Here is a 27,191-nt window from a genome sequence, read left to right as displayed (position 1 = left end):
AGAATGGTAAGACAAATGAAAACATGCACAAACAACTACTAACAATAGAGGGTAAAGGTATTGAGGAATAAGAAACAACCAAAGTGTCATTCTATCTAAATGGTAGTCCCCAAAATAGCCCAGCTGAGGCCTACCTCTCCAGTCGGTATATTCTCCACAGTTGGGTTAAAGAAACGCCTTCCCCCGGATCTTAGGGAGTCCGTGTATGTGGGTGGCAACATATCAGCATCTACATGCTAAGAAAAATATCAAATATTCGGCACGACTGCCCTTGGACATTCGGAACATCAAACACTCAACGAAATTATAGAACATTAGGATATATTTCATAGAGTTTTTGTTTATCAATGTAGTTTGATCCCATCATCAAATTCTACGTATACGACAACACCAGACGACAAGAACGTCCCAAATTCACCATAAAAACATTAGAGGAAACACAAGTTTGAGTGACTCCAAGTGAAATGAAAATCAAGTTTCGTATGTATAAAGTTGCACACATTGTACGTTTGTGTTCATACGTAAATATTGTTCAATTTTCTGCACTCGGGAGAAAGTGAGGCTACTTTAAACGTTAACTCACGAAGCTAAAATGTTCATTTACCACAGGTGAAAGGTAGTCGTCCTGGTCTTCACTCAGGTCAGTGACCGGAAGGTCACGAAACGGTTGCTGTGCCTGTGAGGCGGTGTGGTAGTAGGGTAGGGTGACGGGAGGTGTGCTAACCCTGTACCTACAAGATTATTCATAGTTGACGTAAACCCAGTACCTAAAATTATGCTAAGAAATGATCAGTCAATCACAACAAAGGTAACGTAGGTTAGAGAATTGAGCTCAGCCACATAGCTGTATTAGGTATGGACTATTACAACGGCATGCCTACATCCCATGGTAGGAAAGGGGGTCTGAATCAGTATGTTTGATCATGAAAATACAATCCATGTTTCTATGGCATCTACAATATGCAGGGATAACGACTTTCACTCTGCATGGAAAGATCTCAAATTAAAAATCTCAATTCCCCATAAAAGGAAAAAACGTTATGCAAAGAGTTCATATAGAAATGTACGGAATGGGGAAAACAGTTAGGAGAAGGCAAGCTAGCGTTACCTCATTTCTTTTTTTGCCGAACGTCTGGACCTAATTTTGGCCATGCATACAGCCACCAGCAGGGCGACCACCAGCAACGCACACAAACATCCTGCTGCAATACCGATCACGTCCGCTTGGGTCAAACGGATCTGACATCGCTCCCCGCCGTACCAGGTGCCCTGCACTGCCGGGCAGCTGTTCATTGTAGCAAGCGGTATTCAAGGATGAAACGTTACACAAATTACACTATCTATTCATCACAGCAAAGCACAATACAACATAAATCTAGAAATCTATCACTTTCTAGGATAAGTTTGACTTTTGACCAACCTATAGCTATGACTTTCTTGTATGTATCAGTTTAAAATTCACTAATTATCTGTTGTGGTGGACATAAAAATCATCTTGACTATTATATTTTATCCGTGGGTAGTTTTGATACTTACGTGCATTTCGGTCCCTCTTGAACGTTGTACTCACAGGTCCCCGTGTTGCAGTAGTTTTCCTGACATAGGCACTCCGCTATGACAGCTCCAGGGTACGGCTCAGTCCGTGAACACACGCCCACCTCCCCACACTGCACATCCTGGCAGAATCCTCCAACCACTTGCTCCAACTCTACAGCAGATTAAACAAGAAATCGGATACTTCACACTCCCTGAAAGCAAGCAATAATTGGTTTTCTAAATTATCCATGCCCCTCTAATTCCTGTGGGCATTTGACCTACTGTCATTCTGCCTCCCCCCCCCCCCCAACCCACGTGCTCTAAACCTACTCAGTCCTGACAAACAGATGTACAAGCCCACAGCTCAGCCACCCAAAACAATGCTTCCGAATCGAATCTGGAAGTAACAGATTTTTTCTTGTCCTTCCGAGAAAGCGGTCTATAAATACTAAGCCTGTCCTCAAGTAGCAGTGTAAGCGCAAACAATAATGAAGATCATGTACTATATCCGCATGTACTATAAGAAAACAGAAATAATCTCTGACGCTTTTGGTGCAGAAAGTAAGTGGAGCTTAATTATAACCAAATTAGAAGTTAAGAATACAAGATGACACACATAAGCACACACAAACACACACACACACACACACACGCGAGCACACACACACACACACACAAACATACATACACACACACACACACACACACACACACACCGACACACATACACACACAGAAACAAACACACACACACACACACACACACACACACACATTCACACACACACATTCACACACACACATTCACACACACACACATTCACACACACATAAGTACAAGCACGCACACACACACAGGGAAACAGAGAGCAACATTTTCATACAACATTAAGTTTACAAAAAGATCTAGAGAGAACTCCTTTTAACGGCTATTACTGCTACTAAATAATAATGATCACATGCTGCTGGTTGGGCATTTTACGATGGTCATCCAACAGTACCCACCTTCTTCCGTAAGCACAGTCGGCTGCAGGCTGTCACTACTGGTGACCTGGAGTGTGGGGGCAAACCTGCCGCTAGTGATCGCCTGCTGAAGGTTCGTCTTAGCCATATCCTGGATGATGCTGTCAGGTTGAGAGTCTTCCACGACAAAAACCGCTGCGTATCTGGCTTTTACACTGCCAGCGCTAAGGTTAACAGAACAAAGATGTAACAACATTCTTTGCCAAAAAGCAACGCGTGCAAGCATCTACGTGTAACACTCCTCTCGCACTACCACAGCCAGGTGCAGGTCCCGGACAAGACTATCCACTTGGATTCAACAGCGGCCAGAGTTAGACTCAAGATCAACAAGAAGAAAACAGATGTCCTAAAAGTTAACGCCACCACTCATCAACATCCCAATCACATGCAGAAGGCAGTGAGACAGTCGAGGTGGAGTCCTTTGTGTACCTGAGGAGTGTGATGGACAAATGGAGCTTCTCTGGCCGGCTACCTTCTCTGGCCTATTAATACCATTTTTAGGCCGATTTCTACGATTATTCAGCCCGCAAAAGAAGTCTGGTGAAGACTACGGATTTACGAGTCATAAGGAGAAGAAGGAGGGACCGTCCTGGAGGCGACATACTGAGCGGGAGCTGATCATGATAGGACTTGGGATGTGCTGGGTAAGTAAGCAAGTTTATCGCGTGCAAGTACATGTATGCGATAACAGCCCAGAAATGTTTTGGATCTGGTAAAAAAAAACGGTCTAGGTATCTAGAGGTAGCATGGTTCCTAGTACATTGTATCTGAAATTTCTATGAATTCGAAGCATACATATATGTAATGAAATGGAACGTAATGTTTGCCCGTACTTACACAAATTGAATGATGATAATCTCGACGAACCCAGGAATTCCGGTGTAGATGACAGCGAGCTAGTGGAAATTATATTACACAAGATGTTAACATCAGTGATTTTGAACAAGTATGCAAACTACACGACCTATATTGTCCTATGAAATTGGTTATACATGGCTAAGACTGGTGTGTTACGCCGAAAGGCGGTTATACCGGCTATACAGATACAGATACAGAAGACTATTGTGCAATAACAGGGCGTCTGATTTAACAACTAACCCCGCGGGTCAACTCAGAGCGCTACTATCTTCTCAGGATTAGAGTAATGAGACGACTTTTTTTACAGACCCAAGTGACATGTATTTAACAACAATTTTGTACGTTTTACACGCTTGTACGTTTGGGACCGTACTGTAGATACAGTTCTCTCTATCCATGTAAATATTTTACGTTTGGGAACGCATCTATAGCAGCGACACCTGTGCTGTACTTTAACCAGTCCGAATAACCATGAGGAAGGTGACAGACGGTCACCAAAACTTCGGCATATAACGTTATAGAACAAGTTGGTTGTCTAAAAGGAGTCCCTTTCTTCAGTGACTTACCAACCTGATGAAGCTATTCAGGGATCATCTCAGGATATTAAGCCTAAAGACTTCAGGTTGGAAGAGTTAGTGGCAAGTGGGAATGCCACATAAACAAGGTAAAACTCACTGATGTTTTCAACTGCGATGATAGTTCCATGTACTCTGCTGAAGTCTTGTCATTGTATTCAGCCCTAAACGTTTTCTCCATCGTTATTTGAGCTGGTACAAACTTTCGCGGTTTTGCTATGAAAGACGAAAATTCACACGTCCGTTATAAAAAAAAAACATAACACACATAATGACATGGATTGGTACAATATATCGCGATCTTCAGGTGAAATTATAAAATTAAAAAAGACATCATTGTCTATAGTAAAATGTAACAGCCATTCCTGCCAACAACATCTAACGTACAAAATAAATCAGGAGATGATATTAAAATGAAATAAGGTTTTGAACTCACGCGGTTCTGAAGTGACAGTCATTGATGTTGGTGTTGTTGGAGTGCTTCCTTTCGTCACTGCTATTACTGTGGTTTATATAAAGATTTGATATCATTTCCATTTATTTTAGATTTACTATCTTTGCCATGGTTTGCAATATATCCCATATACGAATTATGGCTATTGTTCTATGGATATTGTATCTATTCACAGAAATTTTAGGACTTTTGTATTCGTATTTGTATTTATTGGCAATGATAATTGTGTTAATCTTAGGCAGGCTCAGCTGGTTGGGTCTGAACCACCAAAAGCACATTGTACAAAATGAATATTAGTAGATAAGACTCTAAGCTAAAATACAACTCCTACAATAGATGGAACTTGTCTTCAACACATCACTGGTTAATATTTATCAACACGTTCAAATATTTTCTCACCTGTACAGAAAGTTCCATTTCCAGAGTAACCAGAATAACATGTGCAGCTGTAGGAGCCGGGAGTGTTCGTACAGTTAGCGTTGTCATCACAGATGTCCGGGTTTGTTGCACACTCATCAAAATCTAGAAAACAATAGTCAGAAAATTCGTCATATCAGCTCTGATGAAGATGACACTGTATGGTCATTGAAACGTTGGTACGTTGACGTGAAGCAAAGAACTTTACAAATCTATAAACCACCAATGTCTGTAAAAGACTCAATGTTCTAGATACCGTATAGAATGCATAAATAACAAGGAAGGAATCAGAATGATAAAATCACAAGATGAGGATTACTTACCCGTACACGTTTTCCCTGTACCTGTATACCCAGCGTCACATGTACAGGTATAGGAACCGACAGTGTTGGTGCAAGTTGCGTTCCCATCACAATGACTCATTCCGTTTTCGCATTCGTTAATATCTGATACAAGAAAGAAATCACATACTCAAGTCAATAAAACTGAACACGCCTTATCGTGTTGATACTGAAGTCATAAGAACGTGTCTTCTAGGATTCTTCTGCAAAATAAAATGTTAAAATGTTAAAGCTAGTCATTATTACACCACGTGCCTCTTGCTCTCGATAGAAATAAATAAATAATAAAATATATATGTCTTGTGGAATTAAACAGTGCTCATACAGGTGTACAGAGATACACTCAGAATACACATCTTTCAGCTAAATTGTGTGTTTAATGCACACTTGCTTAAAATCTTTGCCATACAAGAAAAATAGCTCTCAACCTGTCTTAGGTCTTCCCAGCAAGTTGGTAGAACGTACTGCACTGCGCGAAATCCGGAATGTATTGTGCGTATAGCAGTTCGGCAGAATGTCTCATATAATATCGCATTTGCGCATATAAGTTTATGGTCTCCAGATGTTATGTTGGAAAAGATATCCTCTGTAACAGGCAAAATTCTAATGCACGGTGACCAAACATCTAACGAAAACCGTGAAAAATCAGGGTTTCGTGCAGGCGCTGACGAGCGTGCTGGTCTTCCCCAGCCAATACTGTATCAAACTATGAAAGAATCGTACTAACCTGTACAGACAGTTCCATCTCCAAAGTAACCAGAATGGCACGTGCAGCTGTAGGAACCGGGGGTGTTTGTACAGTCTGCGTGGTCATGACAGTTGTCAATGCCGTCCTCACACTCATGAACATCCACACAGTCACTCCCGAAGTAACCAGGCTTACAGGGACACGTGAAGGAACCGATAGTGTTCGTACACACCGAGTTTTCTGTGCAAGTATCTGTGCCTTGTGTACATTCGTGTTCATCTGAGGTATGGTAATCCAACTCGTTAGCATCAGTGACATAAAAAATCAAATGATTTCTGAACCGTTTTTTTCATGTATACTCACTAGCAGACACGAGGGATTTACTAATTAATCTTTGAGGCAGTGGCACAAATTGTATTTCTAGCTTGCATGGTAAATAAACAAAGAAGAAGATAATGTCACTTCTATTGCACCACTCATGACTTATGAGACTTAAAATAAGAAAATGTTATATAGATACATATATCAATATAAAAATTAAAGTAACCAAAGAGAGATGAGAAGGTGGCTGTTCTGGAAAGAGTTATAAAGCAAAACAAACCTCTTTAAAACGAAATGTAAAACAGAATTTAAACTAATAGAGTTATTGTGTGACAGAACAAAATCGCATATGTTTTGTGTATTACACCAGCTAACCTTCACAATTCGTCCCGCTGCCTGTAAAACCGGTATTGCAGGAGCATACATAGCTGCCCTCCGTGTTTCGACATGATGCCTGTTCATGACAGTCATCCTGTCCACTTAGACACTCGTCCACATCTGGCAGGGAAGTAGGCTTAATATTACTTATCATTGAAAACATGTAAAGGCTACATACAAATAACACAGGGTTCTAATTTGTCATACACATCACACATATCTAAACAGTTAAGGTCAACAATATTAAGTGATCAATAATGAATAGTCTAATGCGTTGTGGAGAAACGCTACTGTTATGTACTTGCAATGGGCTAGGGTTGATTTAACTTACTTTTTAAATAATCCACCAAAAATGAGCTTACTCGTATCGTCCTAATGTTACATAATGCAGTTTTGGGCAGCGAGTACGATTTAACCCTCAAACCACCGTATGGGGCAAAAACTGACCCCAGGCGTATATGAATAATAATAAATAATAAGATGAGGATTACTTACCCGTACACGTTTTCCCTGTACCTGTATACCCAGCGTCACATGTACAGGTATAGGAACCGACATTGTTGGTGCAAGTTGCGTTTCCGTCACACTGGCTCACTCCGTTTTCACATTCATCGATGTCTTAAAGAAGAAATCCAAAAGAATACGAACTATAGTCAGTCATGTTAAAACAAGCATTCCTTGTCATATTCCGAATTAATCTGCATTAATGGTTGTGAAAACTAGGCATTGGTAATACTACACGTACGCAGGCGTATCATTATATGGACAACTACGTGCCCAGCTATCTTTGATAACTTATACTAACCAAATCATACTCCAGAGGTATTACAATTTTATTGCTGAATGCTTCCCGAGCTACTGATTCCATGTCTTAATTACACTTTCGAATTCCAATGTTCATTGATAACGAAATCACCAAGGGACTGTCATCCATGTGTAACCGTACAGGGTTAGCGTATCTCATGATCATGTACCTTCACATGCTGCTCTGGTGCCTTTGTACCCATCTTTGCAGGTACATTCAAAGCTGCCCAGGACGTTTGTGCATACTGCTTGCTCATGACAGTGTGATGAATCACCGGTACACTCATCCACATCTATGGATGATAGCATCAAACATACAAATTATGATATAAAGACTAACCTTTAACTACCAGCAATACAATGAATTCTCGGCTGACTCCGTAGTAGCGGGTCATATGTGCCAGATAACTTGTGTCGCCCCCCGTCTCTGTTCAGGGTTTAATCTTTATTTCATCGCGGCTTATACCAACACAGATGAGCTTTCATGCCTATTGTTTGAAATGTTTTGGAAAACTATTGATCATTGTTATATATTTTTGTAAGCAAGAACGACAGAACGTACCGGCACAGAAGAAGCCGTCTCCTGTATACCCGTCCCGACAGGTGCAGTTGAAACCACCGTTGAAGTTGAAACACTGAGAATTCGCACTGCAATTCTCCATTCGACTGCCGAATGTGCACTCATCGTAATCTGCGTGGAAATTTATACATACACTCAAAAAACAAAAGCTTGAAAACTTGCATGTAGTATAATGTTTTTACACCATGCAAAGCTTATACTTATTTTCTTACTCTCTAATGGTGATACTTCCACTCTGAGCATTTCTATGTACAAAAGCATATTTTTTTCCTGCGATGCCCTGTCATTTAAGGTTCGATACGATGATCTACCTTTAAAGTGATGCTTCTAGATTTTAGCTGGTGCGCCAAATTTGTTGGGACTGGGAGCACCGGTAAGTCAAAAAATCAGTCTGGGACTCTACCCGGACCCCAGCGTTGTAATTCAAATGTTTTTAAAACCGTTTCGGTTGAATTCAATAGATACAGTGGGGACCATAACATTCGTCAACCGTCACTGTCAAGGAACATGGTAAAGTATCTTGAGTTTGTACGTAATGCTTAGAGAATGTTAACGTACCTTCACAGGATGTCCCATTGCCGGTGTAGCCCTGTCTGCAGCTACAGGTGTACCCTCCCTGGTTGTTGTTACAGAAGGCATTAGGGTCACAGTCATTCAGGCTGCTATCTGAACACTCGTCAATGTCTGCCAAGAGGTGGAAAGAAATCATTTTCAAACCGTGCAATCAGAACATGGTGAAATTCTATCATAGTCTTGCCACGATTCAATTTACGTAGCCCAACCTAGAAACCTCTCCCTATCATTGAAAAAAAATTCCTGATATAGAAAATGTAGTAAATTCTCATGAGTGACATGGCACACAAGTAGTAATCCATCTAAAAAAATCCAAACATTGTTACTGTACGTATGTCATGATTAGTTCCATACTGGAGAATGCAGATGCAAGTATGATATCTCACCAGTGCATTGTCGACCATCAGTACCAATCATGTAGCCACTGTCGCAACCACACGTGTAACCTCCGTTTGTGTTGTTACACAACTGGTCGCAGGTATTTAGGGTGTTACTGGAACATTCGTCGGTGTCTAAAATTCAAACAACGTTACTACATGTACCTCAATATAATTTTCTATACAGAGATAAATCATATTGGGAAACAAAACATTTTTGCCATCATCAGAATCCTTCGAAACAAATCTAGTACGTGTTTAGAAAATGAAATAAATAGGCAAATCAAACCTCAGGTTGCTAATCACACCTACTAATTGTACATTAATTTATTTGAGGGCTTGCTTCTTTTGTGTGAGAGTAAACATGAAATATTGCTTTGATTAATTTTTGACATGAATCCATAGTCTAACAAAGGCGAGTTTCTATGTCCCTAGTACTGAACAGCTATCATCAGGCTTACCAGTGCAAACTGTGGCATCGATGGTGATGTTGTAGCCAGAAAAACACAGGCAACTCTCGATTCCATTCTCCACAAAGCAGTCCGCATTCGTGCAGACGGTTCTGGTGCAATTTTCAGAAGCTGTAGAATTATTCAATTGCAGAAAGTGTTTAACTCATGTACTCGTAACTACATAGGTTTTGAAATCTGCCAAATGTTTCAAGTAGCGTCCGCTAATTTTGGTCAGTAGTGGATGCGGTAACATACATGTTAAACCATCCAACCATACAGAGCCTTCGGAGCATATACTGATACCTGTTGTATGAGCAGAACAATATTTTCAGCCTTTTTATCATCTTCTTGTGGCCTAAATCATTACACATTTTGTGCCAAGCAGCTGCCTTCGAATAATTCGTAGCCTAAAGGTTAAACGGACGTTTAGGTGAAAAGCTCCTCACCTTCACAGGAGTCCCCAACTTGAATGAATCCTGGGACACACGAGCAGCTGAATCCACCGTCAGTGTTGGTGCAGGCTTGTTCACAGTCATCCAGCTGTTCTGCACACTCGTCAATATCTACAGAAATACGTTGTTCTTATTGTTTACTTATTTAACAAGCCAAGATAACACAACCTTTTAAAAAATGAAATACAAAAGAACGGTCGATCGAAAATAGATACGCCTTAGTGACCATCAAGAAGCGATCGTAGATAACAAATAATGCGATGGAAATACACTGATCATCAGAACAACAGGTCATATAGTACGATAGATTATTAAACAGAATGCATACATTAATCTAAATAACTAATAGATAAGTTTACAATAATAGATGCAAAGGAACTTGCGACGAAGACACTAAATACTTAACCTAGAAATTACATTTACCTAAATACAAAGTTACGTCCTGGATGTAATTTTAATTTTGCATTTTAGACAGTCGCCGAATCATTTCGGTGACCATTAATCTATGTGCTTTATTAACGGAAGAGTAAAATGTACCATCACACTTAAAACCATCGACCGCCAGCCTGTATCCATCCTCACAGCTACAGGTATAACTTCCCTCGGTGTTGGTGCAGTTCATAGAGCATTTACCGTTGTCAGCCATACACTCATTTAAATCTGTGAATGCGACATGCACATCAGTTTATTTCCAAGTAATTATGATTTTTTTTTGACGACGCATGATTTTTTCTACAATCCTTTAAACATTCTACATCTACACGGCTTTGTGCCTTTTTTGATATCACATTTTTTTGTCGCTGTCACCACTAGCTACATAAGCCACTGAATCATACTCGCGTGAATTATACTGGCGTGTTCCTACCTGTGCAGTGCCTTCCGTCTCCTTCGTAACCATTATAACATGTACAGTTGTAGCCTCCAATCAGGTTGGTACAGACGGCTTTTGTGTCGATGTCACAGTCAGCTTCTCCCCTTGCACATTCATCAATGTCTGCGGCAACGAAATGTAATTACGTGTCCTAGTTAACAAATTAACCAAAGAAACGTCTCAATTGTAACCTGCATAATAATCGCCTCAACTTCATATAACATGCAGATTCATTTACCTTTCTATGTAGATTCTTACAAAAATTGTGCAAAATGGCAGGTGGATTGTTGACACCTTTCTGCTTTTCAATAAAACATTCGTTCCTTTAACTTATCATTTTCTATTACATGTACAATTATAAAAGGGGTATTGGTATAGAATGTCATCTTTCTAGAGAAACTGGAATCTACTCTTCATGATGATCACACGTTCTCATTTATTGTTAGACATGTAAACTGGTTAGTACCTTCACACTGAATCCCATTTCCGACGAATCCTTCGTTACACGAACACGTGAACGATCCCGGAATGTTGATACAAGTTGCGTCCTGAGCACAGTTATTTATACCAATTTTACACTCGTCCACATCTGTATTGGTTGAAAGAAAAAAATATGTGATTCGGACGGTAGACTGGACATGATAAAATGAGTCCTATTGAATTCTTAAGGTCGTAGGGCACTAAGTTTGTAACTCACTATGTCTAAGGCACTGTATTGGAATGCGTAGGCCACCCCTCTTCTTTCACTGCCTTTTCCTCAACCGAAGCCAGGGACCCATTTTACACTTTGGTGGAGTGAGAAAAGTAGGCGTAACTGTACTCAAGTGCCTTTTTCAAGAACACAGCATCTTGTCAGAAATATCAATAGAAACCGTGACCACACGATCTCATGACCAATTTTACTGTACACCTGCACAATGCCAATATCACAAACCCCATGCTCATCAGAAGTTGAGAAAAGAATTAATCCCAATTACCTGTGCAATTCTCTGTACCAATCCCTTTGTACCCCTCTGTACATAGGCAGTTATAAGAGCCCTCCGTATTGGCGCAATCCGCATTCTCAGTGCAGTTGTTTAGAGCATCATCTGAACACTCGTCAAGATCTATAAAGTCACAATCAAGTAAGTTACATAATCTAAATGTTGGACAGGAGGTGGAACTACAGCTTACAGACGCATCATTCCTTCGTTACTTTGTAATGATACTGGTAGTTAAACCGAGTGTACATGTTCTCCAGATGATAACGAAACTTGCATTTCCTGAAAGCAATAATAATAATAGTAATGTGCAAAAGGGCCTTTCGATGGTGCCTGTTACTCAAATATCATTAGTCTTCAGTTCCGAGCGCTTTTTTTGCAACTAATGACGAACTGTTTACAAACAAGTTTCTTTAAACTAAAACTTCTTTCGCGCCGGTGTCACAGCGATCTCGCCCCCCAGCAATTTCGCTCTCCCGGCGGGTGAGATCGCTGGCGATTTCGCCCCGCCTCCGTAGATCTCGCCCCTCCCCCCTCCCTCCCCTTAGTTTAACAAGTCTTTTACACCGTACCACAGGTATGGCAAGTACACAAATTTGATTCAACAATCCTAACGATATTAGTACGGGTTCGGTTGAAGCAAGAAAGTATCCTCTTTGGTTGAAGTATTACCTGTTGCTATGCTCAACAGCATAGGCACCCAAACAACGCAGGATTTGAGCTGATCATTTGTAGTATAGTTTTGAGAGTGATTACATGTATTATAATTTACCGAAATACTATGATTGGAATTATTCAACAAATTTGTGTACTTAAACGGAAGTTTTCGAGGGGGACCAAATCACTAGCGGGGAGGGCGAAGTCTCTAGAGATTCTTGTCACGGGGAGGGCGAAAGCCCGGGAGGGCGAGATCGCTGTGACACCGGTCGTATTTTGTATCCATCTGTCAATGTTATGTACAATTTCTTTCTTTACATAAAGTGTACTCACAAGGAGAGGCTAATACAACATTGAAATTGTAACAAACCTTTACATGTGATTCCGTCTCCTGCATATCCACCCCTACACGCACAGCTATAGGACCCAGGGTTATCTGTACAGATCCCCTGCCCCGGGCTACAGTTGTCCAGTAGCTCTTCACACTCATCCACGTTGGTGCACACTGCCCCCTCTCGGCGGTAACCAGAGTTGCAGCTGCAGCTGTAGGAGCCGATGGAGTTGGTACATCTTGCATTCGTGTGGCAGATGTCCGGATCAACACACTCATCTTGGTCTGTAGGGTATAAGATGAACACATTGGAGACAACTGGTTAGCAATACTGAAAGTATACGTGGGCTTATAGCATACAGGTCATACTACTGTCAGAGTCTAAAGGTGAAGTATCATTGCCTTTAATGTTGATAAAATGCCTGATAATGTTGATAGAGGAGACAAGATTAAACAAAAAAGTTTGTGTTATCACTGTCATGCCCATGCTAGATCTATCTTTTATCATTGAAGACACACATATGAAGCTATACTACCACTAACTATATGGTATGTATGTTGTGATTATATCTATCGTTTACAAAATAAAACTTTACACATACAAAGCCACATGTGTGTTGCCATTATAATTCATCTACATTTCTTTCCCCTTTTCTTGAAATACTACAAGGAAGGGACATCATCATCGGCCTCCTCCCGTCTCAGTAGACGATGGGCTTGGTCCAGGATGGTCTCTGCGCCTTCTTTAGTGACTGAACAAGCCGATGATTGAGTGGCAAACTCTGCCACAAGTTGTATACAGGTGAATTTGGTGGTGTTGGCAGTGTTCGGAAGGGACAATATGTACACAGGGATTATAAAAACCGTCCAAAATGATATTTTAGTGTCAACAAAATTAACAAAAGTTACCTTTATTAGCAAAATACTTCACAATTGATTGGCAGCTGTGCCGCGTTTGTCAAAAGGACATAATGTTGGATTATGTTACAACAACTGGCTTACTTAGTTTTGCAAGACCTTCAGCTTCAGAAGGACAGTAACAACGGGTAGATACAACTTACCCTCACACCTGCGTCCGCTACCTTCATAGCCAGCCTTACATGTGCATGTGTAGGATCCAACAGTGTTGTCGCATACTGCATGGCGATCACAGGAAGAACTAGTTGTACATTCATCAACATCTGAAACAAAGAATAGTAAGTGGATAGATGTATACAATATAGATAGTACGGAAATGATGTATACAATAATGTAAAATATTTTCGCGTATTTCTTTAAATCACATGAAGAAGTGATTTACCTCTCATCAGAGGTTCATATGGAATACATTTCTTACTTGGGAGAGAACATGTAATATACACGTGCAACAACCCGCTAGGTCGTTTCTGCATTAAACGTTTCGATGACCTTTTTCAGGGCACCAATGACTGGGTCTGATTTTAAACAGTTTCTCTTTAAACCCAATTTCACCCAAATGAAATTACTCTGGTTTAAGTAGTTGATGTTTCATAGAAAATTGATTAGGTAAATGAATCACCTGCACAGTAGGATCCATTTCCAGTATATCCGGTGGTACAGGTACAAATAAAGCTTCCCTCTGTGTTGGTGCATGTTGCCTCAACTGCACAACCAGCTGTGCCTTCTACGCACTCGTCTATATCTAGAGAAAAAATGATACAATTCCATACGTTATTATTGCCTGCGAAAATTAGAATTTAAGTTTCAAATTTATTTACCAATGAAGTTCAAATAGGCGCACAAAGATCTGGTATATATCTTTTTAGCCAAATGATCGTTGTCCTACTGGCTCTTAAAGAATATGATACAACTCCGTCGCTTACCAGTACAGTTGAGTCCATTGCTGTCTAGGGTGTAACCAAGATCACAGCCACAGGTGTAGCTGCCCAGGATATTCACACAGTTATGGGGCTGTTCACAGAACTGACCTTGCACACACTCATTGATATCTGCAAAATGAAACACAACACGTAATATTAAAAAGCCAGTTGCAAACACCATTGCATTGAAAAGTCGACGAATATTTTCTGGAACGCAAGTGGTCAGTGTGTAAACTTTGAGGACGGGAACTATCTTTGTTTGATCTGGTCTGGTGACAGGAGGTTCGTAAAATCATTGGCATTGCGACATTGAGTGATGTGCACATTCGCATTTCGTTGACTTCCTGCACTTTTGTAATGTCCTTGGCCACGGCGGCATGACCAAGGAACCGATTGGGCACATGCAACACTTATCAATAACTAGTGTAATGGATAATCGAACAATTTGTTATAATTAAAATAAATACAGCATTTGTTCATTATCATTAGGAAAAAATAAAATGTTGATCCTACTGACCATAACACTTCTCCCCAGTCCCATGCAGACCGTTAGGACATGGTCCGCATTCGAAGCCATGTTCAGGTGCTACCATATCTGTACATGCCGCTCCTGGATAACACGGGTCCTCCTCACATTCATTCTTATCAGTCTCACAGAACTCTCCTGTCCAGGCTTCAGGGCACGAGCAGGAAACAACCTGTTTAAAAACAACATCAAGAGATGTTATTTTTATCGTGCTGCGTTTTAGACTGTATTCATTGCATTCTTTTCATTTCGAAAGCTATACAATACTTATTTCATAATGTGTAGCATACTCTGTGAAATGTATCGTACGGTGCAATTGCTGCATTTACATATACTAGCATAATCAGGTAACAATAACAACTGAAAGCTCAATCTCTCAATCTCGAAATCAGTCATTTACATGAATACATGACGTGCATCCAACCGAATCAAAGGCAGTGTGCTCAATGCCTCATGCGGGTAAAACGCTTATATAACAGAGCATATTAAATAATGTCCCGACCCCAGTGTACAGATTTGGAAATATTACTCGAATGAAAGACAGTTTGACAGTTAACGTTGCACTTGCATTGAAAGGTTAACAGCTCAAAGTATTATCATTCAATGTCGTTATATTAATTATAGCACTCGACCCTGAAGAAGCTGTTTGGCTGCAAATTCTCTCTGGTTACATCGTTTGCCTGTAGGTTAAAGGTTAGAGAAAGTAGCTCTGAAGTAGAAGAAAGGTAAGCCGATATTTTGAATTATACCAACAATGTCTTGACGGGCTAAACTTATTTCCAGACAAACCTGGAACCCTCCCACAGGGTTGATATCTCCAGTGAAGTCTCTAGTGACAAAGTTACAGATTCCACCGTGTTGACAATTGCAGAGTTTCACCATGGGGTAGGTCGACGAAGAAGCACCTTTGTTGTCTTGGGCAATAATCTCTAGTTGCACTGGTCGTAGGCTTCTGGGAGTCCACTGTAGGATTCCGTTAACTAAAAAAAGAAGGATCGGATATTTCAGACTTCATAGTATTTAGAGGGTCCCTCATGAAATTCAAAGTTTGCTAAATTTCTGCAACCCAATGACAAAAGCTACCACATATTGGACAACATACATACCAGGGTCGATAGTTGCCCCAGGAATGTTGTTGCCGATGGAATATCTCAAAGGATTGTCCTCAGGGTCAACAGCAATGACCTGTAGTTCCACCTGCTGTCCAACTATTCCATTGACTGTGGCGTTAGTTGTGATGTTGGGTGGAAAGTTGGCTGCAAGGAAGAAATACCATGATTATGTTAGTAGTGAACACGGTGTCTTCAAGGATTTCCGTCATTCTCATTTCTATGTCTGTTTAAATTATGTATTCTCTTACAGTGCAAGAGTACCTTTGCTTGTATCTTGATTAATTCCATGCAGGGCTCCATTATGAAATTGTAAAAAAAATAACAAGTGTCTTTGAAAAGTGTGTCGTGGACTAACCCAGTGTCTCTGCGTCTGAATCGAAAGTCACAATACTTGATCTGGTTTGTTCTCCCACTTCTGTGTCGTTTGTGCTGAGAAAGTCAAAGAGACATTCTACATTTGTGCCACATAGAACCTCAGCCTCGCTTTCTTTTTCGGCGGAAACAGCAGCTAGTAGTTGGCCGAGGAACTTCGGCCTGAAATTTGGTTTGGCGAATGAAGTGGCATTTTGCCCATCCTCGTAGGTGAAAAGACTTTCGTCTTCTCTGATTTGCCCTGAAAACAAGAAAATAATACTGCATTAATGTTGTTATTGTTATTGATGTAAAAGACACAAAAGACTTGCCTTGAAGACCCTGTATTGAAATTACCCTGCCCGTATATATTCTATATATTCAAAGAACAAGTTCATACCAACTTTGGAAATGCAAAAATGCAAAAACAAGGAGTATGACATTTCTTTGTGTGGTATGTAACCAAGTGCCTTAGACTGTATTTAAAATTGCATGCTGGCATCAAGGTCGAATTAAGATGAAATGTATGAAAGACAGTATACAGTGCTATTTGCTAGCCTATCTAATACTACACAATTGCTCGTACGCATCGAAAATGTAAACATACATAATCAATGCCATGGTCGTGTTACGTACATGATAATCCCCACGGGAAGATTTCTTCCTCTGTCAGATTTCTGTCCTCAGGTGCCTGCAGTACCGTGCCGTTAGGATAGGTGAAGTCGTCCAAAATGTTGTCGTTCCAAACACCTAGGGATGTACATGTAAATTGTAATTGACATAACTGTTCTTAATAACTAACTAAAAATAGTATACAATAACTAATTATGTTTACCGAAGGAAAACATATTGTTTTTGCTCCATTTCTTCTTCCTCTTCTTCTTCTTCTGTTCCAAACACTAACCTCTGACCTGGCCAATGGCCTCTTATGTTTCACGTCTGTCACCATAGTAACTGGTGTTGGGTTACATACAATGTTGCAATTTCATAGTAGGCATTTAGGCTCCTGTCACCAATACATGTACATGTATGTGAATGTGTTGAGTAAGAATTAACAGAGCAGACCATGTCCGAAGGTAAACATGGCGCACTTGCTTTGCAAATGTTACTTTTCTAGTTAAGCCCTACATTGATTAAATAGCTCGTTTCTACTTAAGCTTGTAGGGCTGAATGAAATGACATGTACTTTGTCATTTTGTTGGACCGTAGTTTGTCTGTTTGTTAATAATTCCATCTATATGATAATTTTCTCTGTTTCTATACAGCAGACCAGTCATATATACGTTTTTTTTGTTTGTTTACCAGAAAGTAAACAACATACCCAGCATGCCTCGTGTAGTGTTCTCGAAAGAATCCGGCGCTCCGAACTGTACATTCAGCATGAGTTTCTGGAGCGTGACGGTCACTGTTATTCCCGAAGAGAAGGAGGCGACCACACTGGTCTGGTTCGAGTTGAAATTGTACTGAAGAGTAACGTTAACGAAACGCTGGGCACCTGCATAACAAAACATCACAAGAATGCATTGTTATAAATTGTAATTAGAATTCTAATTAGGCTTTATGGATGTTTTACATTATCCATCTTTAATTTCTAATGTATGTGGAACTTTATTCCTTTCCAAGGTTATTGTTTTGTTTTTATTTCGTATTTATGTTTTTGAGGATATGGCTTTCTACAAGCATATTGCTACTTGTACCATCTTCAATAAAATGTGAATGGAAAAATTAGCAATTGGTAAGATTCTGGTTAGTAGCGACTGTAGGAGTGGACGTTAACTAACTAGGATTGTACCCAGGCTAAGAGTCTATTGGTAGGATAAACCAAAAGCCGCAATGGCTTAAGGAGGGATTTCGGCCGATTTCTTTTCCTATCTATTGGAAAATGTAAGCCTTACACCTTACCGTTCTGCCGTAGGTCAGTGATGTTGATGGAGTTTCCATCCACCATTAGTGTCATGTTAGCCCTGTTTTCGTTCATACCCATTTCAACCTAATGAAAAAAAATCTGTAGTAATCATCCATAAACAATAATAGGAAGCATAACTTTGTATTCACATTCACCAAGAAATGTTGCGTGGGTGCTCAATGTATAAGAAAACCAACTTCAGTCATTAACCGTGACAAATGGGGTAATAACTCAGTCCCGTCTGGAATCACGTTCTTAATAACTGAGAATTGTTTCATCTTTATTGTATTTTTTTAACAATATGTATTTGACAATGCCTTACACTTGGGACCGCATCAGTTTAATATTGATGTTTATCAAAATACATAGTATATAAAAATACGTTACATCTGGAACCGAATATTTGTAACAATTGGAACCGTATTGTTAGCAGTTTCGGTGCACTGTGAAATTATAGTAACAGCTACCTTTAATGCACAGTGGACCAGTCATTACAGCCTCGTAGTAGACGGCAGACGGTCATAAGAACGTGTTAAACAAATCACTGTGAATAAAAGAGCGTTTTGAACTATTCTATTGAAATTACCGTTGAGGAGCCATCTTGCTTGAATGCAAATGCTGTAAAGACCGTGGCTTCTGCAGCTCCCTGGGTACCAACGGCTTTTTCCGTGCGGCCCTGCAGCCTGAACTCAACACTGGCCCCACTCGTCTTGACAAGGGTGAACTCTCCTAACCCGTTAAACGTGTAGGCGAGACCGTCTAGTGTCTTCATGTGAGGATCTCCCCACGTTATGGCTATAAAAAGGAAACAGTCTTACATTAACATAACCTGGTAAAAAGTGCTAAAATGTCAACTTGAATCCAGTTTGCAGTCCTTACTTGCGAAACAAGGATAATAATGCACAAGCAAGAGCAGGGGAAAATATCAAATGAATTGTGTGAGAAAGGAAAAAAGAAACTCAACGTAGACAAAAGGTAGTAGAAGACAGAACACAGGACAAACAAATTCATAATAAAGACATATCAACTGCTAGGTAATAAATCATTAGCTACCCTATCATATCATAAAACTAATTCACGGAAAAATTGTAGCATCTGTAAGGCGTACCTAAACGCGGTGGCCTGTAGAAAGAACAGCTGTTTGGAGGCCTCTTTTCATAGTACAGGTTACAGAAGTCTTCATCGTCAGACAGGCTACAGCACCAGGACTTGGGATTCACGTCAAAGTCTGAAAGACAATGGATATTTTTAAGCTTTTTTAAAAGCTTAAAATATTGTCAAATACATGTAGATTTCATAGAATCTGTTTCTTCCAACAAACAAGTAAGCTCCTCAGTGTATCTATCATGTCATCTTTAGAAAATAGTTCTGGACCAACAAAATATTTGTAATTACCAGTGTGAAGTTGGGAGAACCGTTGATATCTGTGGTGACTTCCAGCCAGGGGTATCTCAGTGTTCAGGGCCAGGAACTTGTAACAACAGTCTACACTGGAACCAGTCGGGCTGGCAAACAGTGGGCTGAAGCAAACTTCCAGATCTACAGATAAAGAAAGTTACCATGGATATGCACTGATAGCATCGTCGATGTCTTGAATAGCTAATGAACAATACATGTACAAACCATAGCCCCGACCACCCGCATGAAATTGTAAAAATGCGAATAATATAAAAATGCAAATATCTATAAAATTACTCTCTCATTGATCGAACCACTGATTTCAAAGCTATCATTATGTCAACTGTCAATTGTGATGGGCAGTCAGAAATATATATATAATTTGAAAAATGTTCAGAAACTGTATACTTCAACAGTTTTTCCATGGGTTTAAACCCATCATAAACCAATCATCAAACAAATACGTAAATACAAAAACTGTACATGACAACTGCATGTAGCATGCCTCGCTACCAATGAGTGGCTCAAGATTAAGAAGCCAGGTGTGCGGTGTTTAACATTACTTTTCTTCTTTTAAACAGTACGTAAAAATGTTCTGCACCTTGATCGACCTGAAACAAGAGGTTGATGTCGAGGGGTGACAATTTAACAGGGGTAAAGCGTAGGTCCCTCAGTGCCTGCAGCAGTGTGCATGGACACAGGCCTTCTCCTACAATCCACTCGGAAGGGATTGGCTCTGTCTTGTACCAGTCACGACACAGCTTCTTGTAGTTCGTTTTCCGTGTGGCTTCGCTCTCCAACTTAAACGCCCATCGTCCTTTCAGCCCCGTGTTCCCGTTGACTTGGTCGGGTCTGTACGGATCTGCCAGCCGGATGTTTTCGAAGTTGACGCCGTTAGCGCTGTTGTACCCGAGAAGAACGTCCTGGGTTTCATTGGTCCACAGCATTTCGTCTTCCTTATAGGTCAGGAAAGCGACGGAATCTGATCCATCGGTGGCCAGGACGGCCTGGAATGTGTTTGGCTAAAAAAAAAGAAACATGAAATTGATGTACCCTGATCGAAATGTTATTAACGTAACATCGCTGCGCATGCACTTATGATACACAGTTCTAACATTAAACGTAAGCTCGACTAAAAGGCATATTTGATAAAAGATAAATGTCCCATCAGACATTAAAGAAAAAAATAGAAACTGTTAGAAAGTTAACGATTCAAGTTTAAGGTGAGTAACTATTTTGGGCGTATCTTATTACCTGGATATCCAACCTTCACTGACGCGACAAACCCCAGGCCCGTCTTTACTCATATTTTAGTGTGGCTTAAACGTACAACTCACCTGCCTCATAACATCTTCTAGGTCGACTTTAATGCTTCTTTTACTATAGATAGTTTTCTATAATTTGCGTAATTTGCCTAAACCTAAGGTGCTAGACATACGTCTTGTTTTGTGTACATCGCTTCGACAGAGGGTACACTGTCCCAGGTCACCACCAGTACCCAGGTGGGCACAAACGTGTCGCTGAAGGACTGGTACATCCTCGTAGTAACCATGTCAAACACTGTCTGTGTGGAATTATCACCTGAGTTGTCATCAGTATACACCTGGTAAGAAAGCGAAGAGAAAAAGTGTGCTAACAAGTTGATAAGTACAGATACATTGTATTGACCCATGTACAAGACTGAGTGTGATTATAGGCAAACAGTAGTTTTCTGTTTTTCGTTTTTGTTTTTTTCTTTGTATTGTCTCGTAACAGGTAATACTTATGAGACATGTTGGTCTTCTAAGATAAAGTTCTATATAGTTCTATCATAAGATGAGAGATACAATTTACGTTTTATAGTAGTTTTTACGTCCAAGATTTTAATAATAAGAGTAAGGTGGAACAATTGTTTTTACTTTAATACTGTAGAGTCTTCTTTTGTTATCTACCTGATACCAGACTTTCCCCACGTCCGTTGTGAGATCCACATCTCCCCATGACGCTGCTACCATAGGAGGGAATCCTGCCTGTACGGTCTGGTTCCTCCTGAACAGACTGGGGTTCGGGTAGGGTTCCCTCCGCGCACGGGACTGCGCCGTCGGTGGGAATATTATCAACCCGTTATCGGAGAACTGGAAAGAGAAAAAAATCTCTTTATCCTCATGTCAGGACATCCTTCCTTCGATATCTACACATTTATCTACTTATTTATTTATCTATCTATCCATCCATGTTTTTTTTTTCTTTGAACTATATTCCTTATTCATGGGAAGCTCAATTCAGCCCACAGGCCGTCAGTCATGAGTGAAGTGGAAAGGGTAAGACAAATTCTGATAAAAATCAGATTACAGTGAATAATTTTGAATTATTGAAGAAAAACGTAAAAGCTCCGATAATGATAATATCTTAATAAAATACTAAACAATGTAGCAAAGGTTCTATAGATCTAGGTAGTGAGAAGAAAAGCGAACTTACGTAAAGGCTGTAGTAGAAATCTCCAAAGAAAGGGAACCCTACACTGATGTCAATCAGAGAGGGCAGAGAGATGTCTTTGCGGTCGTCTGTGTCAGGCAGCAACACGTCCCCTTGTTTTTCACCGTAAGGGAAAAGGATGGTTTCTGAAATAAAACACAAATTCTAAAACTAAAAAGAGGTTAACACTGGTATACATGATACGTAACATACCATTGAAGAACAGTTTGCCATTCAACATCATTTTGACACCATGATCACAAATTTGCTGTGACTGCTTTGGAGTGTTACCTTTGTTGACAAAATTTTCAAATTAACAGGTATGCTGAGAGCTGAACGCCTTTTCCTAGGATTCAGATTAAAATTGATAAGATATTTTTTTTACCTCTACACACGAGTTTTTCCTGTGTGAGGCCATTTCCATAGAAACCTTCCCTGCATGTGCAGCTGTAGCTTCCCGGTGAGTTGTTACAGGCTGAGTTCTGATGGCATTTTTCTCGGAGGCACTCATCAACATCTGCAGGCAAACATACAAAGGACCATGCAATCTACTGTGCAGATATCATTTTCTGCAGAAACCTTTCTCGTGACTGTGTTATTTGAAATCGATGCAGATTTTGACCACTACAACAAGACTGTTTATCATATAGCCATGAAGTCTGATATTGCTGCTGATGATTAGGTGATTTTTGTAAAAATTTAGTAATCTGTACAATATAAGTAGGCTATTTGGAAATGATGCACACACACACACACACATACAAACACAACACCTTAGGTCGTTCTTATATAGTGGTTTTGATTCTCGTCTTTGCATCACAGTGGTAAAATGAATTCATCATAAGCATTCTGTTTAAAAATTACCACTGTCCTTGGTTTTTGTGTCCAAATGGTACTCACCGCTTTCACAGTTAACTCCCTGCCATTCACTTGGACAGTCACAGGAATACTTATTAAGTCCATCTATGCAGGTTGCGTCATTTTGGCAGGGATCGGACGCACACTCATCAGTTTCTGTTGGAGTAAGTAACGTATAGTCAATTTCTAGAGACATAAAGAGACAAAATAGAGACATCAATTTCTATTATAAAAGAGTTGTGTGAATATTCAGAATGCTGAGCGACAATGTGCAACACAACGAAGCTGTATGATAAATGAAAAAAAATCAATCTTTAAGATTTTTCATGCATAATCGTCAGGGATTGTATCATCGTAAATTCTTAAACAATTTGTATCGATAAGGCGTTATCTTTTTTTACCTGTGCATTCAAATCCGTCTCCATGGAAACCTTGTTTACAGGTGCAGATGAAGGAGCCGTTTGTATTTCCACAGTCAGCATGGCGGTGACAAGGATCAGACGTACACTCATTCATGTCTGTCAAAAACAAAGAGACAAATAACACGACCTTGTTATACATCGCTGCGGGTGGCGTTAGGTTTACAAGTCTTGAACTTCTGTCCGCCTTTTATTGTAAGAGGCAGTTTAAGTTAAACACCGGGAGAGTGGCACAAATAAAAATTAATTGATTGATTAATTGATTGATTGATTAATTAATGATTTAGTACTGTACCGTTTATTTTGCCAAATTGGCTAATGAAAAGCTTACGGTTGTAGTAATGGCTCCTTCTCGTGCCCTTCACACTTTAAAGTTATCGTCCTATACCAGTTAATTTACCACTGGAAGCAAAGAAATAAGGAAGGCAATCTTGCTCCACAACATTTCTGTGCCAAGCCAACATTTCTGTGACCGTTTGCCAGCTTCCTCAGGGCAGTACTCTACTGTATAGGTGGCGCTGCTATAATGCGGATAATGCGGCAACTGAGTTTATATCGCGCTTCATGACTGGAGAAATACCTTACCGTCTTCACAGTTGATTCCCTCCCACCCGTCCACACAGTCACAGCTGTAGGTGTTAATCCTGTCACTACAGGTCCCATTGTTGAGGCAGGGTGGAGGTTCACAATCGTTGACATCTAGAAAAAATAAAAAGGAATCTGAATACTGCTAAATCCAACAGATACTGATGTACTCTAGCGATATGTATAATAATGAAATTCGTTCAAAAGTTGTTTGCCGTTCATATGTTAAAACCTTTTTGCAGCTGATGATAATCATGGTCGTTATGTATCAAAATTATTCTGACACATTTCTTTACAAAATATCATTATTCATTTTATGTTCTAAGAAGCAAAATGACGTTGACATTTCATGTGACATTTTATGCTGATTTGTCCACATTCTTGTATATTTGTTTGTAAATTAGTTGAAGACCTTGTGAAAGTCATTGTATATTTGGTGTGTCAATAAAGATTTTCTTGTCTGTAGAAAACGATAATAATATTTGATAACAAACACACTCACTTGTTTCACACCTCTCCCCAGCAAACCCCTCACGACAGGTACAGGTGTACCCGTTGATCCTATCCACACACGTTCCACCGATACAGGGGCTGGAACTGCACTCGTTGATTTCTATATGGAACAATAGAAAGAAATTTTGTGAACATCAGTCATGTGAAAACATTGCATTGCTACTCTTGATACCAACGGTTCTGAGTCGGACATTTGACAAGTTATAGCACATTAATACTTTAGTACTTTTGTGAACACTCACGAACAACAACTTAGCCGAAAGTATTATTCAGTCCTTCATTGAATTGCTTGCAATGCAATTCACCATACGTGATCTTTATTACTAAAATGGTCATAATAATCATAAAAGGCCTCTATACAGACCTGTGCAAACCGTGCCAGACCCCACATATCCGTCCAGACACTGACAGGTGTAGCTGCCGGCTGTGTTGGTGCAGTTGGCAAACTCGGAACATGGAGCCGACAAACACTCGTCTTCATCTGAAAATCAAACGATTTTTCATCAGCATAGACATTTCATCCTCATTACTGAAGGAACTTTAGGCCACAGCAAGTAAATTTTATGTATGAAATCCTTCACAGATTCCAAATATAATGCGATAGGGCGACAAGAAAACTAGGCGCCCCCCCCAAAAAAACAAGATTCCTACATTTTCCAATTTGGACATCATAAGCCTTGGTAATCAAGAAATGATACCTATATTGTGCTCAGTTTACTGCTAACTATTATGACATCTATTTGTTAATGAAAGATTATAGATTTCAATCATTGTACAAATGGCTTTGATTCAGTGGGAACATCACACATAAAAGAAACGAAATACATCACCGCATCAAAGTAAAAGGCAAAGCAATAAATCAGAGTCTTGGCTTGTTTCCTTTCTTCACATTTATCTGCCATCCACATTCCGGCAACTTTACCTTCATTGACTACGATTTGACTGTGGATCAAATTTTTGATGCAGTGTAAGATGATGACGATGTTACAAACCTTCGCATGAGGTCTTCCCGTCACCAATATAACCACTGGGACACCGGCACGTGTACGAGCCGTACGGAGAGTTGATGCACCTCGCGTTAGGCACACAGGCTGGCCGGCCCAAGCAATAGTCCAAACCGTCTTCGCATTCATTGGTATCTGCAAAAGAACGTATTACTTTCTTCAAAAACTGATAAACTGACACGAAGTTAAGGGCATGATTTGCCTAAAAATATCTAATATTCAAAGAGTATTGCTTTGAAGTAGCATATTAAAGTACATACTTTTGAAACAATCTCCTGGAACATATATTTGCAGTGTGATAGTCGAAAGAGTAAATGAGCGTACCTAGGCAGAACTGGGAAAGGCCGAAAAATCCATATCCTGTGTTGCAGTCACACTTCTGAATGCCGCCATCGACAAAACAGCTTCCAAACCCACAGAACCGGATGCAGGGGGTCATTGCTGAAGATTTAAGTCGAAAGGCCATAATCTCATAATGGTACGTAATTGCTATGCGGTTAGTGAAAGTGTATTTTGGATCACACGATTATTATTTTACACTTGACAGGCGAATGTTGAAATCAATAAACCATAAGAACAATCATCTAGATAACTAATCAACCATCAGAATTTTTTGTCAACGTACTGTTGGTCGATCTGGCAAACTTCTTTAGAATTCTGCATTGTGTGATCTAGATCAGCCATAAAATGTTGAATATATTTCTTTACTCCAAAACAACATGGATGTGTAACAACATATATAACTAATAGTAATAACAGGTACATGTATGGCATTCCGAAAATGAATCATGAATTATGTATATCTTTGACTACCTTCACAAGTTGGCAGTACGCCCTTCCATTCCCCATCGCTGCCACAGGTAAGCGTTGTGGTCCCGTTCGCGGACTGAAATCCCGTCTTGCAGCGGTAAGTTGCCACGGAGCCAGAGGTCGTTGCGGTTAGACTTACTTCAGCATGGGAGGGCAGCAACGGGCAGCCACAGTCGGCAACTAGAACGAGAGTTGGCATTGTACAGATTTGTATATGATTATGTGTAATTTCTCCCCCACTGTCTAGACATATATGCGCAGCCTTTACTTTTCTTAAGTTTCTTAATCCATGTCACCTTAAATTTTAAGGGCTTTACATTTACATTTTATTGGGAGGACAACTTGTAAAGGCGTTGATACACCTGTTTTGTCCTCCCTTCCACTTGTTTTTGCATGTGGTAAATTCAAATAAAGAAATAAAGAATTTAATAGAAAAGTCCATCATCGTTAGACCACCTTGTTCTTTCTTCCCTATCGCCGTCTTCATTTTCACCTTAGGCATTTTATCATCCCAAATAAACTTGAAAATATAACCATTTACTATCTTGTGAACGCCAACGGACAGAACCGTACAATTATAGATAAGTTTAGAAACACCAAGTGTTTTAACCAGAATAATCCTCCCAATTGTAGTTATGTCTCTTGTCCTCGATACATTTAGCAATTTCTCAAAGTTCAACTTATATCACAGTCTTCCTAGTTGTAGGCAAAATAAGTACCTAATGCATATATAGGATCTTGTGGCCACT

The 27,191-nt window shown here is 39.9% G+C and overlaps 1 protein-coding gene across 1 annotated transcript in view; it reads right to left on the bottom strand.

Moving 5' to 3' along the window:
* Positions 1–95: 95 nt before the first annotated feature.
* Positions 96–27,191, bottom strand: part of LOC109476214 — a 33,280-nt gene continuing 6,184 nt past the window's right edge. The window contains exons 8-55 of the mRNA XM_019777097.1: positions 26,446–26,622; positions 25,957–26,073; positions 25,621–25,767; positions 24,993–25,109; positions 24,618–24,728; positions 24,116–24,229; positions 23,513–23,629; positions 23,154–23,267; positions 22,639–22,770; positions 22,257–22,399; positions 21,731–21,913; positions 21,238–21,402; positions 20,401–20,821; positions 19,797–19,940; positions 19,510–19,629; positions 18,988–19,196; positions 18,398–18,485; positions 17,817–17,990; positions 17,132–17,245; positions 16,500–16,757; positions 15,822–16,012; positions 15,024–15,204; positions 14,206–14,328; positions 13,730–13,849; positions 12,708–12,953; positions 11,678–11,806; positions 11,167–11,289; positions 10,695–10,823; positions 10,367–10,489; positions 9,824–9,940; positions 9,387–9,506; positions 8,935–9,060; positions 8,534–8,659; positions 7,958–8,086; positions 7,566–7,688; positions 7,087–7,209; positions 6,589–6,711; positions 5,932–6,171; positions 5,187–5,309; positions 4,846–4,968; positions 4,429–4,494; positions 4,093–4,208; positions 3,397–3,455; positions 2,542–2,723; positions 1,537–1,708; positions 1,109–1,285; positions 605–731; positions 96–236 (exon numbers count right to left, since the gene is read on the bottom strand). Of these exons, the coding sequence (XP_019632656.1) occupies positions 96–236; positions 605–731; positions 1,109–1,285; positions 1,537–1,708; positions 2,542–2,723; positions 3,397–3,455; positions 4,093–4,208; positions 4,429–4,494; positions 4,846–4,968; positions 5,187–5,309; positions 5,932–6,171; positions 6,589–6,711; positions 7,087–7,209; positions 7,566–7,688; positions 7,958–8,086; positions 8,534–8,659; positions 8,935–9,060; positions 9,387–9,506; positions 9,824–9,940; positions 10,367–10,489; positions 10,695–10,823; positions 11,167–11,289; positions 11,678–11,806; positions 12,708–12,953; positions 13,730–13,849; positions 14,206–14,328; positions 15,024–15,204; positions 15,822–16,012; positions 16,500–16,757; positions 17,132–17,245; positions 17,817–17,990; positions 18,398–18,485; positions 18,988–19,196; positions 19,510–19,629; positions 19,797–19,940; positions 20,401–20,821; positions 21,238–21,402; positions 21,731–21,913; positions 22,257–22,399; positions 22,639–22,770; positions 23,154–23,267; positions 23,513–23,629; positions 24,116–24,229; positions 24,618–24,728; positions 24,993–25,109; positions 25,621–25,767; positions 25,957–26,073; positions 26,446–26,622 (7,043 nt within the window). The remainder of the gene's footprint in view (positions 237–604; positions 732–1,108; positions 1,286–1,536; positions 1,709–2,541; positions 2,724–3,396; positions 3,456–4,092; positions 4,209–4,428; positions 4,495–4,845; positions 4,969–5,186; positions 5,310–5,931; positions 6,172–6,588; positions 6,712–7,086; positions 7,210–7,565; positions 7,689–7,957; positions 8,087–8,533; positions 8,660–8,934; positions 9,061–9,386; positions 9,507–9,823; positions 9,941–10,366; positions 10,490–10,694; positions 10,824–11,166; positions 11,290–11,677; positions 11,807–12,707; positions 12,954–13,729; positions 13,850–14,205; positions 14,329–15,023; positions 15,205–15,821; positions 16,013–16,499; positions 16,758–17,131; positions 17,246–17,816; positions 17,991–18,397; positions 18,486–18,987; positions 19,197–19,509; positions 19,630–19,796; positions 19,941–20,400; positions 20,822–21,237; positions 21,403–21,730; positions 21,914–22,256; positions 22,400–22,638; positions 22,771–23,153; positions 23,268–23,512; positions 23,630–24,115; positions 24,230–24,617; positions 24,729–24,992; positions 25,110–25,620; positions 25,768–25,956; positions 26,074–26,445; positions 26,623–27,191) is intronic.

This window comes from Branchiostoma belcheri, unplaced genomic scaffold, assembly GCF_001625305.1.
Source record: "Branchiostoma belcheri isolate BF01 breed outbred unplaced genomic scaffold, Haploidv18h27 scaffold37, whole genome shotgun sequence".
NCBI lineage: Eukaryota > Metazoa > Chordata > Leptocardii > Amphioxiformes > Branchiostomatidae > Branchiostoma > Branchiostoma belcheri.
The sequence above is the reverse complement of the archived record's forward strand: the minus strand, read 5'-3'. Positions and strand labels throughout refer to the sequence as shown.